Raw genomic sequence first — 17,469 nt, 5'->3', positions numbered from 1 at the left:
TTTGCTATGAAATGTAACTTATTTAAGCGACGATCCATAGCTGAAAGTGATTAATTTAGAAATGATTATCATACGCGCAATTTTGACCGTAGTGGTTTTAGAGATCCTGTAGCTGGAGAAGCAGACCCGTTTTGTATGAGTCTTTTTGTAATGACTGAAGTTGCCGTTTTGTTCTCTAAATTCAGGTTTGACACACTTAGAAAAAAAGATCTTTCGCCAACAGATAAAGCAGAAAACACATCTACAATCGTAAGAAGAACTAAAACGAAAGATATAAACATAGCTATTGTAACTTAAACCAAAAATAAAATAAAAGAAACGACAGATTTGAACTCATAAACAATTATATATAGTTGAGTAAAACAGAAACAAAGAGCTCAGTGTGGAGTAGCCATGTTACTAGATCAAAAGTGGAAGAAATTAGAAAGTTAGTCCTTTATAAATAAAAAAATGGTAATATCACGATTAAACGAGGACATATGACAGTGACAGTGGTGTATGCTCCTGAATAAGTGGAAAAAGACGAATCAAAATAGTTCTATAAAATACTATAACCTATGATAAATATATCAAGAGAGAGCATATCAGTAAAGATTTAAATGCCTGAGTACGTAAAATACCTATTATAATATTGTGGGGACTTTCAGATAAAATAACAATGAATGGAAATTTGTGGGGGGTAACTTACGCAATTTGCAACTTTTAACCAGAAGAAATTAACAAACACCTGCCTTCACAGGAAAGATATTCATGAGTTTATTTGGTGCAATAGAAGTTAAAGATCATTAATAGATTATATAATTATCAATAATAAGTTACGTTCCATGGTAAAGGGTGTTTGAGTATACAGAGGTAGTGATCTGTATTCAGTCAACTATTTTAAATTTCAAAATTTAGAATAATCGACAAGTGGAGAACAACATACATTAACATACAATAAATTCTCAGGGGTGGTGTTCACAGTCACGTAGAATTATTTACAGGATTGCACAATCGCCGTTGACTGTAGACTGTAGACTGCAAGACGAAAGTTTGAGAAAATAGACTTACAACGTACCTAAAGGAAACACACACTGATGAAGACTGAAACAAATAATGTGAAAATATAATACGTGGAATGTATAAATATGCAAATGAAGTTCTAGGATATAAGAGAAATATAGGAATGAGAAGAGCAATTATTATGTAATGAGTGAATGAAACAGAAATAGGCGGCTGCTTTGGAAATAAATTTCCAGAACTAGACTCTGTAACAAGACAAGAATTAGGTACGGTATTATAAATACTAGGAAGCCACCTAGATTGGATGGAGTGGTATGGAACTTTCTAAACATAGTGGTGTAATATGTAAAATAATAATTTGACATATATTCAATAATTGCTGTGAAAATTTCCAAACACCTCTTTCTAGTCAACAGCTGTAGTTGAAAATCTGTTCAAAACAAGAGATCGCAAGAATTGCAAAAACCATAGAGGAATTAGTCTCAGGAGTACAGGATATAAAATATGTACCAAAATAATAAATAACAGAACAATGGCTATCGCAGATTATCTGTTAGGAGAAGAACAAGGAGGATTTAGGACCGGGATATCACGCTTGGCTTATGTCTTAGACAAATAAGAGAATAAAGAAAAGAAAAGATATTAGAAATACGTTTCATTTTAGCAGATTTCAACAGAGCAAATAGAACAAAACTGTGGCAAATACTAGAAACTGAGGACTATACACCACACCCGATTTTGGTAATCAGGAGTTTGTATGGAAATACTGATTTTATCACAGACAGGAATTAAAAGAAGTGAACGGACTTCAGCAAATACAGGAGTTATAAACTGTTTAGCTGCTCACCCACTTCTTTTAATATACTTGCGTTTATGACGTTTTAAAGAAATGGTAACTGATAGCCAAACCAGAAATTAAGTTATCAAACAGTCTCTATTCAGACACTCTTCGATTTGCAGATGATATAATAATGAGTCAGGTGAATGGGACACAGTTACATATATCTATATTTTAAATAATCTATTTGAGAATCTTCTAATTTAGAAATAGCAGTTAACGACACGAATATTATGGCTTTTATAGAAAAGGATCCAGTCAGATAAAATATTTTGCTTTGAAACTACATTTTAGAATAAGTATCCAATTTTAAAAATCTTGGTTGTGATAGAAGTTTACTTTTATGTAAGGAAATTGAGCATAAAGTTAGCAAATTTCAGGCTGGATGTGGGACAATGGAAACAACTTTTAAAAGTGAAGTTAGGAAAGAAACGAAAATGAAATTTTATGATGTAATAGCTTTAACCACATTGCTTTATGGTGGCGTAGCCTGGAAGTCGACTCGAAAGCAGCTGATTAAAGGGGCAGAAATTAGATTTTTAAGGAGTTTCAAAGTATGTACGAGGATAGATAGGATATGAAATAAATACATTGGGACAGAAATACAGAATCAGTACGTCCTGCAATATTAAATAATAATAGCAAATGTAATAATAATTAAACAATACAATAAGTAAATAATAATAATAAATATATTTTGTCAATTAAACGAACGCTTTTGTCTTTAGTGCCCTAGTGTGCTCCTCTTATGTTGAGAAGTGTGGAAGGTGCCCAGACCCAATGCAGCACTGTCAGATTGAACATAAGAAGACTTCCTAGATGCAGGGATAGAGGTGAGAAGTGTACAGATCCCAAAGATAGAGCATGTCAATTGTTCTAACAACATACAATAAATGCTCATGGTCGGTGTACACAGTCACGTAGAAATTTTTAAGGGACATTATACTCGCCACTGCAGTTTCGGCCTTTGGGCCACTTTCAGGTGGTACTGCAAAATATTTCGCTTCAGCACATGTCAGGCTTTAAGATCCTCCGATATGTATAGAACGAAAAGGCCTGTTTTTGACGGTGACATGTATACATGTAGGAGGATTTTGGAGTCTGACATGTGTTTATACGAAATCTATCCAATACCACTCGTAAATTGCCCAAAGGCCAAAATTTCAATTGTGAAATAAATAATTTATGCAGTCAACAGCTTAAATGCCGTCCTTTGAAAAAACGACAACATACAGTTTGCCAGGCAATGGAAGGTCGGCTGCAATAAGTTGCAGTAAAAAAGTATGTAACAAGGATGTTGAGCAATAATTGATTGGCCAGAAGAAGACTATGAGCCGACCAATCGGGTGTGTGGACACGCCCCGGGAGAGAATATGAAGATATCACCTTGGAGGAGACTTGTAAAGGTAGCAAAGGTGACACTTCCTGGTTGGCATCTAAGGGCCAATACCACCAGCGCTGTCAGCTGCTGAAGACATGCACTTGCCGTCGCATCCACGACACAGGACCAAGGTAGATGTAGCCAGATGATCAGCTTTGACCCCAGCATCCTGAGCATCAGCCGGCAAAAGCATAAAAAGTTGATTATCAAAGCATGCCAGCCAGTTCCGTCTGCCGCTTAGCAATTACGACGTTCTACACTGCTGTCAACTCTGATAATATTATTACTTATAATGAGCAAATTATTATTTCACTTCACTTGTAATAGCAATTTGTAAATTGTATTTGTAGAGCCTTGGTCGAATAAACTTCTGGTTATGGAAATAAATATGAGAAATCACTTTACGTTCTTGTGGTTGGCGCTCCTAATCCTTTCTTTAATATGTAAATAAGGCACTCTAGTGCATTTTAAGGTGCTTTAATTGCTAAAGGCCAAAAGTCGAACATTATATAAAATGGTGCCCAACGTGGAACACTTTCTGTCATTGAGTGCCCATAAATTGTTGCTTTGAAACATTTATTTCTCTCTGGACACTAAGATTGGCCAAATGATCGCTCGTTACAATGTTTGCGCGGAAGATCAGTCAGATTCGCCGCAACATACTGTTTAGTGACCGCGTCCGTCTCGTCCGTGGTAACGCGTTCATACTGATTTCGCGGGCCTATTCTGGAACACGTGATGGTTGTTTATGGTAGATGCTTACAGTAAGCTTCCATTTGTTGCTCCCCTGATACCCACCGCTTTGTCTTCTATTGTTTGTCTTGAAGGTCTTCCTGAGGTCATTTGTCTCTGACAATGGACCGCAATTCGCGTCATCCGATTTCCAACAATTCTATGCCGTCAATGGTACACATCATGTGCCCACTGCAACACTTCACCCACAGTCTAGCAGTGAAGCTGAACGATTAGGTCGAATATTCAAAAGTTGCATGGAGAAACTGTCTTCCTCTCACACACTGGTCCAATCATTTAAAATGTTTTGGCCTCCTATCACTCCTTGTCACGTGTTGGGAAGTCGCCTACAGAATTGTTACGTGGCCGAGGGCACCGTACCCTGTTAGGTGTTCTGCAGCTCTGACAAACATTCAGCAGCAGGAAGAAGTCTTTTACAAAGTCTTTGACCGCCGCTACCGTCCGTCATGGTGCCCATGAAGATGGACACCCCGCCACCGACGCCGCCGTAGCCGCCGCTGTCGACATCATGGGTGCCGGATCCTCCCAGGTGCTCAAAGTGACGTCCGCGGACGAGCTGCCCTCAGAAAGTCATCACGCCTCTCCAGAAGATCACCTTACCGTCCAGTTGACCTCACCATCTACATCTCTAGATGTGGGCATGCACCCTACATAAGGTTTTTTCGGTTGGTGTTCCCAGACGAGAGGCCAGGGTGAGGGCAGAGAGGCGAGATCAACCACAGTTCCTCTCCCTGCCTCATCATATGCATCTGCAACCAGCAGTCCTCCCCCTGCCGTCGTCACATGTGTCTGCCCTACACGACGATGGTTTGTCGGTTTTAGGGGGAGGAGGGAGGAATGTGGTATCGCACAGAGATCTCGTTACCACACCAAAGACGGAAAAGCAAATAGATACCACAGAAATTACTGTGGGATCACCGAAATCACACTGAGCTCAATATGGTGTCCAACTAGCAAGATCTCTGTCCCATTTCGAGATCTTATCCGAAGGGGTCAACATCGTAGTACAGAACCAATGTGATAGTTGATGTTTCTGATGGGCTTATTCATTTAAATGGGGAACAATGTACTGCAAGAGAACAATTTTGTTTGTCTGTGCATCAAGTGATGCTTTAATAGTCAGTAGCAGGTGTAACTTATCAAGCAGTCCTGTGGCAAGGAAGCGTATCAAAGTAAATCTTTTATTCATTAATGCAAGAAAGTGAACTTAAAAGTAGTTTCACATTATCTGAAGGACACATAAAACCATTTTCTTCCTCTTCCCCTCCTCTGTTCATCTGGTAGGCAATTGTATGACACCAGATTGCCAATAAAAGAGTTCTTGTAAATTTCTCACATCCAGGAAGTTTTCCCACTGCCTTTGATGTAAGCGATACTATCTGTGCAACTGAAAACCCAAAGCGAAGTCACCATATCTTCGTAAGTCATTCCAGGATCATCCCGTCGTATTGTACGGAAATTATGAGTCAACCATAATACAGTTATCTGGGTCGAGGCACATTTAACGTTTCTGAACGAAATGGTTCAAATGGCTCCAAGCACTATGGGACTTAACTTCTGAGCTCATCAGTCCCATAGAACTTAGAACTAAATGGTTCAAATGGCTCTGAGCACTATGGGACTCAACTACTGTGTTCATTAGTCCCCTAGAACTTAGAACTACTTAAACCTAACTAACCTAAGGACATCACACACATCCATGCCCGAGGCAGGATTCGAACCTGCGACCGTAGAAGAACTTAGAACTACTTAAACCTAACTAACCTAAGGACATCACACACATCCATGCCCGAGGCAGGATTAGAACTTGCGACCGTAGCGGTCGCGCGGTTCCAGACTGTAGCGCCTAGAAACGCTCGGCCACTTCGGCCGGCGTTTCTGAACGGCTTGGGCACCACCACCGTTGTGGAGAATGTTGTTATTTTATGTCTGCCGTTTGTGAAAGGGAGGAATGCGACAAATATAAACTGTGTGCATTCGCCGTAGAAGCCTTGTGCAACTGTGACAGTGTTTGATCTCTGAGATGCCACAGTCAATCGTTCCAGATGTGGCATATCGCTTACATATTTACACCGCTTGTTGCAAAATCCCAGTGAGTGACTCATAATTGATAACTCAGTCATGTAGTAACAATGTGTTCTCAGCAGTTTCTTTAAGGAAGTTGACTGAGGATTCAAATTCTATATTTACATTCACTAGCCCAGATTTTATTCTTTCGTGCTGTTTTGAGCAGTCTATCACAACATTTTCGTTGCTTGAGTGTGCCTACAAATCAGTAACTTCCCTCCTACCAGGAAGGGCGAAACCTAGCCCAAACAAGTAAAAATAGAAATTATTACATACACTATCAATTACATAATTTGTTAACAACGCCCGATGCTATCCGCTGTTGTTGCTATGCGACAGGATCCGAAATTTCAACGTAAATATCCACACCAAGTGTGTAATTCAATACGTTGATTATGTCGTTCTTTAGTGTAGAGGTGCTCTTGACATCTCTAACGATTTACTATTGTTGTCTTGAAAATAACACATAAGCGGACGTAATTTTTTTATTCTTCGTAGATTTATTAATGTCGACGTGTGGGGAGTTAAACATAACACCGCAACCATCTCACACTAACTGGCTGCTTCGACGGCACTGTCTCATAAAGAGGAGGTCGTGGGTTTTAAATGCGCAAGTAAAGTGTCTGTCAACTAGTGTGACACGGTTAGATGACAAAAATTACAAAATATTAGTGTAGATTCCGTACTGATGAAAACTACAAATATTAGTGAGTTTTATGCTGAAGTTGGCAAACGTCAATTGAAATAGAAATAATAGCAACACAGCCATAAAATAATTATCTCGCATTAATAAATTCTCAGAATTTACTCAAATCTGAAATCTAAATTAAGGGAAAATATAACCTTAAGCGCCATCAATACATTTACAGGAAGCAAACAGAAGTTGAGCAGCTGAGTGCAAACTAACTCTAGAATATTTTCTCAAAAGAAACTCCACAAAGCAACAGTTCCCACAGAAATTAATTACAAGAATCACAATCTGGCAGTAACATTCGGTTCAGCCCCGATAAATAATTAATACTTAAGATAATAGACTTGCTTGGAAAAGAGCTGCACGAGAAATATGCGACAATCTTGTGCATGGTATTACTTATTACATCAATTAAAGTGAAAAAATTGAAGTAATACTGCGAAAATGGAAAGAGCGGTCTACATTTAACTGCAAAAAAAATTTTATAGCGAAGATCACATTAATTAGCATTTATTATTGACGACGGGCAGTTGCGACAGTTGAAAGTCTCACCTTCTGATCTTCAAAAAATTTTCGTTATAAATCGAGATCCATTATGAGTTTATCATTCACGTCTTGTCGTAATTATGCCGGAGTATATGCAGCACATTATACATGGGCATGTTCGCACACGTAGAACTCACTTAAGACTTGTTAGTTCGTGAAATGCACGATATTAGTGGAAATGTACCTTTTAGAAATCTTTACATCTATATGACATGATGTGTAGATCATGGATACATCTCAGTCAAGATCTCGCCGTATACTTCGACTAAGATGTGTCCACGATGTATACAACGTGTCATATAGGCGTAAAGATTTGTACAAATGTTCATTTTTACTCTACATCGTGCGTTTTAAGAACTAAAAAGCCTCAGTGAAGTGCCACATGAGTGAACATGCCCATTTTCAGAAGGTACTTTTTTACCTGTATGTGGTTTCACTTTGGACAAACATGTAAATAATATTCTTCAGCATAATTAAGACATGGCAAGAGTGATAAACTCATAATGAAACACGACTTATAACCAAAAAATTTTGAAGATCAGAAAATAACAGTTTCAACATTCAAAGCCGGTCGTCGTCAATAAAAAATACTAGTTAATGCGATCTAAGGTACAATAAGTTTTTTACCATAAATTAAACAGATAAATACGCTAAATAAATAATAATAAATATGATTAATCATGAAGTAATAAATAAGTATAAATAAGAAATTAATAAAAATAAGTAAATAAAAAATAATAAACATAATTAAACGCCAGCCCCACGCCGAAGTTGCCGACTGCTGCCTACAGGACAGTACGAGGAAAGATCTTTGATAGTGGGACATGCGATCAACACGTAGCCAACCTTTCCAGCTTTTGATGCCAGTGGATGAATTCCGAAGTTCCACAGTTTCTTTACTCAACATATTGCCTCTAGATATAAGACATTTCCACCCTTGGATTATGTAGAAAGGCGTAACGACTTCGCCAAAATAATGAATCATAAATTGTACCATTTAATGAAATACTTTCCTGCATACTAGTAGATGTCATACTCTTACTTTTGAAGAAATGTTAAAATTTACGACAGCCGCCTGTTCAGGGTGGCCCCACATATTCTCGATTTGGTTAAACCAAATTCAGGGAGTTTGGTGGCCAGGAGAGTACGGTGAACTCATCCTAGAGCTCTTCAAACGACGCACGTATACTGCGAGCTGTGTGAACGTTTCATTGCCATGCTGGTGATGCAAACGTACCGAGGGAAAACAAACTGCGTGGAGTGGTAGACATGATCCCCAAGGATAGCATACTTGTGTTGATCCATTGCGCATTTTAGAACAAAGAGAACACCCAGGAATCGCCATGAAAACATTCCCCAGGCCATGATGCTGCCATCTCCAGTCTGGACCCTTTCAAAGATTCTTGCTGGCAGTGACATAGGGAGAGAGGCGGTGGGGGCCAAGTAGTTTGTAATACCACAGCTGCCACTTGCAGAGGACAAGATTTCCCGAAAAATATATTATTATTGGAGTAAATTCTATATACCGCCCGCCCGGTTAGCCGTTCGGTCTAATGCACGGCTTTCCAGGCGGCAAGGCGCGCCTGATCCCCGGCACGAATCCGCCCGGCAGATTTGTGTCGAGGTCCGGTGAGCCAGCCAGTCTTTGGATGGTTTTTAGGCGGTTTTCCATCTGCCTAAGCGAATGCGGGCTGTTTCCCCTTATTCCGCCTCAGCTACGCTATGTCGGCGATTGCTGCACACACACGTACACGTTCACCACCATTACTCTACCAGGCAAACATAGGGGTTACACTCGTCTGCTGTGAGACGTACCCTAGAGGGGTCCACCGGGGGCCGAACGACACAATAACCCTGGCAGAGTGGTCCGGTGTGGGGTGGCGGAGGGGTGAAGTGAACTGCGGTAGTCGTCGTGGGGTAGTGGACCTCTCCGTCGTTTCTAGGCCCCCGGTTAACATACCATACAATACATACAACATAAATTCCATATATTACATTGCTGTATGTGTTTCTGGAAGTGGGGGGGGGGGCAATAAAGTGTTGTACCCCTGGTGCCAATTGGGGGGGGGGAGGGGAAGGGCAATTGAGTGTCATGATTCGGGCGCTAGTTATATTCGATACGCCACTGGTTGCAGGTATTTGTTTTCAGGCTGCGGAGGCTAGAGCTGAACTGCTTCAGACATTCAATAATACGAAATATCTCTTCAGAGACAGCTGGGAGCAGATAGATGATTCTGTGGCGGGCTGCTGCAACGATGTCCCACACCTCATGTCGAAAGTAACGTTTCTGAAGCTGCAAAAAATGCGCTGTAGGCCATGTGCATGAATAGATTTGCGTATCTTACGTGTGCAGTTTTTCTCAGCCGTGAAAAGCATAGAAAATGAAGAGAAATTAGTTCTTCAGACCGCTGCGTTAAATACTTTGCCCCTTACACTGGGTCCAAATATCAACTGTTTACAATGTACCACGGTGGTGCAGAGGAAGTCAAGAAGAAATAATTTGATATAATACACTTGTGGACTATCTAGTATGATAAAAAAAATATTACTATTAAATATATCTCAATTCTTTCAATTTAAATCTGTATTTCATACTAGAATGCCGTGTTCCCAGTTTGGCACAGCTTTGCCACAGGAGACACGAAAGCGGTCGAAGACGTCCGTCTTCTGGTCGGCTCCTGATCGTTGTCAGAAGGAGGCTAGTTTTTGATTACGCAAAGACTTCTATTATTTGGAAAAGAACAACTCGGATTTCTTTACGTAATCAGTATGAATTTTATAATTACCTAAGGGACCTTTAACAATGAATAGTAAAAAAAAATTGCATTTGCAAATGAAATCATTAATAAATGGGGCAGCTATGAGTTGTATAGAAGACAAGGAGCGGCCTTCTGTCTACAACCAGGATGCCGCAGTATTCTCTGCTGTAGTAAAGGCTGTTTGACATTTATAAAAATAATATGGCATGGAGGATAAAAAAGTATAAAGGAAAAAAACAGAATAAGAAGTCTGGTAAACACTAAATATATTCAAACAATTCTCACTAACAAATTAAGGCTTATTTATAAATAATATAACTTACATAAGTACTTTTCTAACAGTATGGTGCGATCAGATTTCAGCCTGTCCTGTACTGTCTCCTTGGTTCACGTTTTTGTCACAAATTCCAGTCAGTACTTTTCTCCTTTCGTTAAAGACAATTCTTGCACTGTTCAACACCTCCGATAACAATAACTTCCTGATATACAATTTCGAACATAAATTACTTTAATTTTATTAATTAATAATGTTGTCTGCACACTGGCAAGACCGCTCACTTTTTTAACTTAAAGTCGATCTCCTTTACGTTTTCACATTACAAGCAAAAGTACATTAAAATCTGAACATCTACAAAAGTTTTTTTTTTCTGTCAGCTTTTATTTAGATCGAAGCGGAACGACAGTTCAGCTTCTGTTAAAATGTTTCTTTGACTGCGCAATCGATGTATTAGCGTCCGCGCTAGACGCGCATCTTTTCAGTTATGTAAATTATACAAAACAAATGTCTTTCAAAGAATATGTCTCATCTGATAAGTTGATCATTTAATATACAGATAGGTGAATGCCTTTCCAAGGGTATGCAAAACTTTCATAGGACGGATATACCAATAATATTACAACTATCAAGTCAGGAAACGACTTCATATTGGCATACAAACATAAGGACAGCAGGTGCACGTCATGCGGTATTTTCAGTATTCTCTTGCTGTGTTTACCCAAACTGTTAGCCCTATAGAAAAAATTATAGTACCTTTTTATAGGAGATTTAATGTTGGTTAATTTTATACTGGGATACTTTTTCTCTAGAGGTCGCATTTTTCATATTGTGCAAGAGAAACGTACAAAAGCTTCTTTCAAATTCACCCCCACCCCAACACTCATCCTTCACCAGTCAGTATTTCTAGTAAATTGTTGATGGCATTCCCTCCTGCAGAACTGTGCAACTAGACGAATAATTTCGTCTTTTTTTCGTCTTCATTGACTGGGCTATTACACCACCAACTTATTCGTACACTTTCAAATCGTAAAATGGAAACTTGTGTAAACTTTACCTATCAGTTTTGGGAATTCTGGCAGTATGAAATTAACAATTGAACCCATTACGTTCTTTTGGGCTTCTTACTATGAAAATTATGTGCTTGTAAGGACATAATCAGTTTCCACATAACGTCTACAAAGGCCATTTTGTTCTTTCCTTACTCCCATGAGAAAAATTAAATGTTAATGAAATAGGTCGGAGGGCGGTTCAATACGTTTTACTTCAGTAACTCGTTAACTCTACATCTTGTGAAAACATATCCCAGTACAAAATCAAACAACATTAGATTTCCTACAAAAATGTCTTAACCATTTTTTCTCCCGTAAACAGAACAAGAGAATATTAAAACTCGCAATAGGCACGTGCATCTTAGCTGAGGTAGTTCTTTTAGTGAATTTGAGGTAGTTTCCCAACCTGATAGACCACAATTGTCCAATCAAATTATTCGTCTCGACATACTCTATATTACCGTGGTATGTAGTAAACAGGTATCATTTACACCCTGTATGTAGCTTTTGATTAGAAGAGAAAAATGGTTCAAATGGCTCTGAGATCTATGCGACTCAACTTCTGAGGTCATTAGTCGCCTATCACTTAGAACTAATTAAACCTAACTAACCTAAGGACATCACACACATCCATGCCCGAGGCAGGATTCGAACCTGCGACCGTAGCGGTCGCTCGGTTCCAGACTGTAGCGCCCAGAACCGTACGACCACTCCGGCCGGCTGAAGAGAAAATCTTACATTTCAGAAGCCCACTAAATGTTTACATCCTATTGAATGAGTTGCTGCTTCTTACCCTTTCACTTTTTATTGCACTCAGAATATGATGTTGGTGATCATGTGAGTCACACGAGCAGCTGTCAGCAGCCACCGTTTGCCCAGAGCGGATCGCAAAGTGACAGCGGGCTATGGCTCGGCGGGCAAACCCGATCGCCAGTCGATACCACGTACCGGACGATCCCGATCGCTGGTCGACCGCGTAGAGTGGATTAGTGGATTACAAAGCAACACTGGAATCACTCTACTCTCTGCTGTTGCTCGCCCACTGATTTAGCTAGCAGCTCGCTTCCTTGATTCAGTGTTTCTTCAGCTGAGTTCAGTTTTACTGGATTTTGTTCTTTATCATAACAGTATGTATTCCCATAATTATTTTGATGTACATGATAGTGCATGTATATTTAGTTTCCAGTTTTTATTTATTTATTTAACATGATCAGATTAATGCTTCCAGAACATATCTCAGGTTAGATCAGGTATTTTATGTGTAGTTTCAAAATTTATTACATCACAGTTGCTAGAAAATCATAACAATTTTAATATGAGCTATCTGCTTCTTATATCTGCAGGTGTTACGCATTTGCCTATTACAGACGCATTGCTGAAATTATTGATCTTCCCGTGTTCTTCTCCATATTCCTAAAGACCTAAAACGTCCACTGGGTAATAATTCAGCAGTGGTACTTGTATTCTGCCATTTTCCATTCTTGTGGCATAGTCAATTCAGTTTTTAATGTATTCCTTAACCTGATCATTTAACTTTGTCACTCCCTGTTTTTCTCTGATGTCGGTATTCATCCTCCTGTCAGAAAATGTGTACCCAGTTATTCTTCTTAGGAGTCATGTCTCCTGTGTTTGTGTATTTCATTAATTTTCTATCAGTCCACAATTCATTTACAAATGTCATAATCCGATCTGAAATCGTTTTGTAAAGCTCGGGTTGAGTTTGCTTTCTTGCTTTAGTTCTGAAAGTCCTATATTTCTTCTGTTAATGTAATGAAATGTTTTTACTTTGTTTTGTATGTCCATTTCTGTCACAAGTGAGATAATATTTCCTGAGAGATTGAAAGGGTTTACGCTTTCAATTTTCTGATTATTTATTATTATTATTTTGGGAATTGGCTTCTGGTCCCTGAAATCATAACTTCTTTTTCCTTGAAGATATACACAATTACACCCCTCTGCGGATGTGAATAAAATATTAGCAGCTTTCTGGAGTGTGTTCTCAGCCGCAAGAAAGTTATGTGAAGTGATTTTGAGCTATACAAATATTTGTCTGAGGCGTATTTGCCTCGAAACAGCGATTTCCTGAACTCGTGGGAAACCAGAAAATTGCTGTACCCATTAATATGAGAACTGGCACTGAAAATATTACATAGGCTCTGTGAGTATTTCTTTTTAAAAACAGGACAAATAAGCATCGAGAAAAGAAACTGACCCACCTCAAGTAAAATAGACAAAATTTTGTTTATAAATCATAATACTGATTAATGTTTTCCTTTTTGGGTACATATATCGTCAACCTGATTGCAAATTGAGAGCATAGGCAATTAAATTAATTACAATTACACTGTATTTCTTGTATGGTATTTTGTCTCCAGTAGACGTATAAAAACATAAAAGGAACCAGTCTTGCCTTTGAAATTTTCCCATTTATTAAAAATTATTTAGAATTTTGTTGTAATATTTTTAATTTGCACAGCACATGAAATGAAAATGACTAAAATCTCAGACGTGTTAGGAACATAACATAAACGTATAACTTCTCTTTCTATGATCTTTCAAAACATGACTAAATCAGATAAAAATACAGGAATAATGGCCTGAATTGAAAATGCAAGGTGACCTTCGTTTATTTATTTTTGTGAGAGAATGATGAGTGGTGAGTCATGAAAAAGAGATAGTTCATTCTGGTAAGTGAGTAGCTCTAATCCTATGTCAGAAAAGAACGGTTTTACCCATCTCTTTCGGAAACCCGTTGAAGCCAGTCTTGCAAGGCCATAATCCACGATTTTAAATAATTTCATTAATATTTTTGTATAACTGAATTATTTAAGAATAACCATTTCAAATGAATAGGTGGTGTACTACGAAATTCTAGCCATAAGCAGTTAGAATTACATCAACTTGAGTTTTGTATAAGTCTATAAATAATCGAGACAATAGCGCCTGATTCCCATTTTGTCATTTTGTCTTAGCTCATCTTGTCTCATGTTGTCTATTTTGTGTTAGCACATGTGATCGGTTACTACTTTAATTGTGAAAATATATAGTGCGAAGGTATTCAAAACCTTATTTGCAGAAGTACCTTCTGTCTTATCTGAAAGTACTTATCTTTGTGAAAAGGAAAAGCATTATCATTAAAATATACTGACAATTAATTTTTTAAGTGAATGCAGGGAAGTGAGATGGAGAGTTGTAGTGGATGGGATTAATTCGAAGTATGAACTGTGAGAACTTTAATTTCTTTCGATTGCTGTATCATGCAACGCAGCGATCGTCATTTTTCATCAAATCGAACGAATGTTAGTATAGGCGCAGGATCTTTATCAACATTAATGATAATTCATTTCATAATAAATAGCGAAAATAACTTTTGACGTGAATTTAATTTACTTGCAAGAGCGTAAAACTAATTTGGGCAAGATTTGCTTAAATATCATCATCTTTATTCATTGATTAATCCATCAAAGTTAAAGACGGAAAGACACTACGAAATATACAGTTCTACTACCAACCCCGATTTTCGACGAATTTTAAAGACAGTAAATCGTGGCGTCCTCTCGCAAAGAAAATTTACAATTATCACGTTCTCAAATCAGAAAGAAGCCAATATCAACAACGACTAACCACTACCAACTATTCAAGAAATATAAAGATTACGACAGCTGCCACATCATATGCAGCAACGTTCGCCGAATTGAGTTGAAGAGACGCTGTTGGTACCCCCTGGCTTCATTTGTGCGGTCAGTTGCTCAACAGTTGCATATTTGTTCGCCTGTACAAACCTCCGCAGCCGTTATTGACCGCTATCATCTATGATCCGTGGCGCACCATACTCGACGCCGGGTTTGGATAGAACCATTTTGGCATGCATGGTATACTTTAACCAGTGCGGCACGCTAACAATTTACAAACTTAGCTGCCTCGGAAATGCTTCCACCCCTTGCTCGGAAGCCAAAGATCACGCCCTTTTGGACGTCAGACAAATCGCTCCTTTTCACATTACTAAAACGACTGCACGGTTTTCTCCGCTTACTACCGAGATCTTTTTGTACCATCCACTGCTAGTCCTGCCACCTGCAGTATGTGAGTGGTGATTGCACTTTGACGTCGAACATAGGCGTTAGTCACATTAATGTGACTGCATATCAGACACCTGTGTTGACCCGAAACGTACTGTACAGAGCCTGCAGTACCTCAAAATGGATCTTTCGCTCAGTCACCAACAGCAGGAAGCAGTTGTATCGAGACATGCAGAACAATTCTACAGATTTTTGGAGAATACAGGTAACAAACTGGTAGCTTATTATTTGAATCATTATCATTATATCGATACTATGTAAAAATTAGTGCGCCAATGAACAGTAATAATAGTAGAGCTGTAAGGTGGAGAGCAAAAGACCGCGTCCATATTTACAAAATCTCATAAGGAACGCAAATTATCTGTTGCAACTTATGCATAAGTATAATTTACATTAAATTCACTTGTTCCCTATGATTCGCGCTCGGTGGTCGTACCTGTTTCATTGCCAGAGTATGTGACGTAGGCACAGCCAAAGTGAATTTGTTCTTGTAGCGACGTCACCAAGGCAGCTACAGTCTTAACAGTTAACATGCAGCCAACGTGCGGCTCGTAAACAGCCGACACCGCCCACACTAAGAAAACGACCTTCAGCGCCGCCATACTTCCTCGCCCTGTCCTCTGAAATGAGCAAAATGTTTAAGACTGCAGTTGACACAACACTTTCATTTAAAGTGTAGCAATTATTCTAATGCGACCGCTTTAAACCGGTCTGACACACCGCTCCAGTTACAAATCAATAAAACAATCTACCTGGCAGTCTAAAAGCTGTTTTCACTGACAGTAACACACGAGTCGGTTCGTACAAACAACATTAATTTTCAATTATCTGTTCCGAAATAGTGACTAAATTGCCTGCGAACGTACATAATACGTCCTTTTAGAGTATGCCAATATAAGCAGAATTTGCGTACTTTGTCGGTAAAGAGACGAAGTAACCAAAAGTATTTTTATTTATTTGTACATTTATTCTACATGACGGGGTTAAAGCATTCGTACCTGTATTAAATCTTTACAGAAATTACGGTGTGCACAGAAAATTATCTGTAGTCTTACAAGTGGAGATGTTCAAAATAATAATTATTACTAGTAATTGGCCTACCTATCACAAGAATTTCAATCCTATTAATACCCTCATAAATATATTTATCATTGATTACTCTTTCTGTGGAGAAGTAGAAACGTAGGCTTCCTTAATCTACCGTTGCCGTTGCTAGGTACTGACGACGAGGTCCCTGTTTCGTTTGCGCTGGTCTCTCCTACTTTCTCTGTGAGCGAAATATGCGGAACGTATGTATAAGGTATCGATGTCGACTGTTGGTAAGCGTAAGGAAGCTACGAATTAAATAGAGAAGGCTCCGATCTCTGTCTTCCTCCTGACGTCAGTAACAGTCAGTGAGATACAAAGTGCGGAGAACCGTGACAAAAGAACTGTATCTACATGATTACAATATCCGTACAATGTTGCTGTTTGGGTCTTCAGTCCTAAGACTGGTCTGATCCAGCTCTCCATGCTACTCTATCATGTGTAAGCCTCTTCATCACCGACTAACTACTGCAACCTACATCCTTGTTAATCCGCTAACATTATTCCTCTCTTGGCCTCTCTATATGATTTTAACTCCCAAAGCTTCCCTCCAGTACTAAACTGGTGATCCCTTGATGTCTCAGATCGTATCCTACCAACCAATCCCTTCTTCTAGTTCGGTTGCGCCACAATTTTTTTTCCTCAATTCTATTCCGTACCTCTTCATTAGGTGCGTGATCTGCCCACCTAATCCTCGTCATTCCTTTGTAGCATCACATTTCGAAAGCTTCTATTTTCTTCTTCTCTAAACTTTTATCGCCCTTGCTTCACTTCCATATATCGCTACACTCCATACAAATACTTTCAGATAAGACTTTCTGATACTTAAATCTATATTTAATGTTAACAAATATCTATCCTTCAGAAATGCTTTTCTCGCGGTTGTCATCGGCAGACTTCAAATCTTTTATTTCTTTTCCCTGAACTTTAATAGCTACACC

The 17,469-nt window shown here is 38.8% G+C and overlaps 1 protein-coding gene across 1 annotated transcript in view; it reads right to left on the bottom strand.

Moving 5' to 3' along the window:
- LOC124775924 (glutamate receptor ionotropic, kainate glr-3-like) overlaps nucleotides 1-16,044 on the bottom strand; it is a 117,845-nt gene extending 101,801 nt beyond the window's left edge. Inside the window, exon 1 of the mRNA XM_047250769.1 lies at nucleotides 15,879-16,044. Within this exon, the coding sequence (XP_047106725.1) occupies nucleotides 15,879-16,044 (166 nt within the window). The remainder of the gene's footprint in view (nucleotides 1-15,878) is intronic.
- Between the last annotated feature and the right edge of the window lie 1,425 nt (nucleotides 16,045-17,469).

This window comes from Schistocerca piceifrons, chromosome 2 (genome assembly GCF_021461385.2).
Source record: "Schistocerca piceifrons isolate TAMUIC-IGC-003096 chromosome 2, iqSchPice1.1, whole genome shotgun sequence".
NCBI classification, from domain to species: Eukaryota; Metazoa; Arthropoda; class Insecta; order Orthoptera; family Acrididae; genus Schistocerca; species Schistocerca piceifrons.
Note: the sequence above shows the minus strand (reverse complement) of the source record. Positions and strands in the feature narration are given on the sequence as shown.